This window comes from Corvus brachyrhynchos, unplaced genomic scaffold (assembly GCF_000691975.1).
Source record: "Corvus brachyrhynchos isolate BGI_N302 unplaced genomic scaffold, ASM69197v1 scaffold14, whole genome shotgun sequence".
NCBI lineage: Eukaryota > Metazoa > Chordata > Aves > Passeriformes > Corvidae > Corvus > Corvus brachyrhynchos.
In genome coordinates, this window is record NW_008239110.1 from 7723365 (window position 1) to 7726439 (window position 3075).

General features: G+C 45.5%; 1 protein-coding gene across 1 annotated transcript; it reads left to right on the plus strand.

The window, feature by feature from the left end:
* On the plus strand, positions 1-1360 carry GPR6 (G protein-coupled receptor 6; the record flags this gene model as incomplete). Its single annotated transcript, XM_008637931.2, has 1 exon — positions 1-1360. A coding segment is annotated over one exon (924 nt), but the record flags the coding sequence as incomplete, so codon positions are not given.
* Between the last annotated feature and the right edge of the window lie 1715 nt (positions 1361-3075).

Genomic DNA, 3075 nt, shown 5'->3' on the forward strand with positions numbered 1-3075 from the left:
GGCAACGCCTCGCTGGAGCTCTCGTCGCGGCCCCCCGCGCCCGCCGCCCTCAACCCCTGGGATGTGATGCTCTGCGTGTCCGGCACCGCCATCGCCTGCGAGAACGCCCTGGTGGTTGCCATCATCTGCTACTCGCCTGCCCTGCGCACCCCCATGTTCGTGCTGGTGGGCAGCCTGGCCACGGCTGACCTCCTGGCCGGCCTCGGCCTCATCCTCAACTTCGTTTTCCAGTACGTGATCCGCTCGGAGACGGTCAGCCTGCTGACGGTGGGCTTCCTCGTCGCCTCCTTCGCCGCCTCCGTGAGTAGCTTGCTGGCCATCACGGTCGATCGCTACCTCTCCCTCTACAATGCCCTCACCTACTACTCGGAGAGGACGGTGCTCTGCATTCACACCATGCTGGCGGGTGCCTGGGGGGTCTCCCTCTGCCTGGGGCTGCTGCCCGTCCTGGGCTGGAACTGCCTTCACGACCGCACCGCCTGCAGCGTCGTCAGACCCTTGACCAAGAGTAACGTGACGCTGCTGTCTGCCTCTTTCTTTCTCATTTTCCTCATCATGCTCCATCTCTATATCGAGATCTGCAAGATCGTCTGCAGGCATGCCCACCAGATAGCTCTCCAGCAGCACTTTCTGACTGCTTCTCACTATGTCACCACCAAAAAAGGAGTCTCTACCCTGGCTATCATCCTTGGGACTTTCGGAGCCAGCTGGCTGCCTTTTGCCATCTACTGTGTGGTGGGGGATCCTGACTACCCTTCTGTGTACACGTATGCCACGCTCTTACCTGCTACCTACAACTCCATGATCAACCCCATCATTTATGCCTACAGAAACCAGGAAATCCAGAGGTCCATGTGGGTGCTCTTCTGTGGCTGCTTTCAGGCTAAAGTGTCCTTTCGCTCCCGGTCCCCCAGCGATGTCTGAGTGACTTCTCTGTCAAACTGCACCGAGTGACAATCTACCCAGTGAACTATTACAGTGCCTGTTCTAAACTTCAAACTACTTTGTGAAGTCATTGGAAACATGCTTAAGTATTAGCACTTTATACATATTTGTATCTCGGAGAGTGGTTCAGGGTATGGAGTTTCGGGTTCCCTGAAAAAAAAATAACAATGTGTTTGTATATAAATTTGCACATCACATTTGTGAAGTGAAGACATTCCGGTACCGCTTAACTATAGCACCTTATTTCTAGCTGCTGACCTGCCAAAACAGTGTTGCCTTCCTGAAGGGCAGAGAGAAAGGAAGTTGTGTTCGTGTTGTATTTGTAAGTGTGTGTGTTGGGGGAGGGAAGGGGGTTAGGGTGTATGTATGTGGTGTATGTGTCTGTCTGTACTTTGCTGCACAACATTGATAAATTATAACATTTTGTATACAAATAAAAACATATAAAATGTGATATAAGTTTGTGTGTTTAGATGCTTTTAGAAAGAAGTGTGTTGGTAAATTTGCCAGTTGAGCAAAGTCCCTTGTTTACTTTTGAAGGCTCCCCATGTAATTCTGCCTAAAGAGATCATCATTTACTATGGAGATGAAATACTGGACCAAGAAAGGCACCTTCCTGCTTGTTTGTTTGTTCTCTTCTTTAGTCTGGCAAAGAGTAACGAAGAGCACAAGCTCCTTTTTTTTTTTTTTTTTTTTTTACCTCTAGAAACCAAAGAAACAAATAGCCTGGTCAAATAGGCTGCTTATTACAGTTATTCAACAGGTTCCCAGTAGCTTTAATTTTCAGGTTATAAATGAGCCCTTTACAATAATGACCCATTTAAAAATTATCTGTGGGGGAAAGTCATTCTCTAAGCTGGGCTCTTTTTTCCTGTTTTAGTCTAATGGCAAAAGGGAAAAAAGCAAAAAGGAAAAAAAGAGGCACAGTATTCTTTCCTAAAGGCCTGTAAAATGCCACAATATGCAGACTTTCCTTATCATCCCCAGTTCTGAGGGGAATCTGAATTGTTTCTCTGCTTCCTTGTTTTTGGACTGCATGCTGTAGAAAAATAATTTAAGTGCATCTTTGCTGTCTGCCTGTCTCAGGGCAGTATACAGTCTTCTGACAATCCCATGGCTTAGTGGCTTCAAAGAGTCCATCAGAGGTCAATGTTGTTCAGAGTTTGGAACACTCCTTCACTCAGGTTCGAAACCACCGGCAACTGATTTATTCAGAGCAATAGCACATTCAGCAGATTTCAGAAGCCATGTTGCTGTTGTAGTAATGCTACATTTACATCTTGGTTATGTTAATCACTACCATTTCTATTTGTATTTAAGGGCTGAAACTGATTGCTTTTATATGCATGGTACCATATAAAAAGTTTGGACTAGTACTTTTCCCAGTTTATGGCTGGGCAATGGGTCAAACATTTGCCTGCTAGAGCAGTTGGGTCCACAAGGATCCAACAAACCTCAGAGAGGCTGTGAATCACTAACACTGTATTATGTGCAAGTATTATGAAACCCAGCATCATTTCACTGATAATACAAAGAGATTTCATTTAAAAGAAAAATCGGTATTCCAGACTTTGTTAGTTCCACTATTTTTATCAATTCTAATAATCACAAATGTGACATTGTAATTGATGACTACCTTCAGGCATGCAGTTCATCAGAGAACTGTTGCAGTGGTGCTACAAATACAATAAAAACCAGATTTTATTATGTATATATAACATACTGCTCAAATTAAGAACTCTCAAGTTGCTGGTAAAAAAGATTTTTTTACCCTCTTTTTAAGCCCACATCTCATATACTATATCTAATCCAGCAAATAAAAGCGGGCCTTCCCTCTAGCCCTGTGGCTGGGTGGCACAGGCCATGCTTAAGCTCCCTTCCCCTTGCAAAGCCAAGGACTAAACCACTGGCTGGAGCATCCTCACTGTGTTCTAGTGACCTTCAGAGACTCTGCCAAAGGTGCCGCAACACCTGCAACAGTAACTGCTCAGAGAAAAGACCAGTGAGTGCCTCAGACAGGTGAAACATGGCAAAACTTGCTGGTAAAACTAGAAGACATGCCATCTGCTAGGCTTTAGACTCATAAACCTTGTCATTCCTGAGCTGACTGCAATAAAACCACGGGAGAGG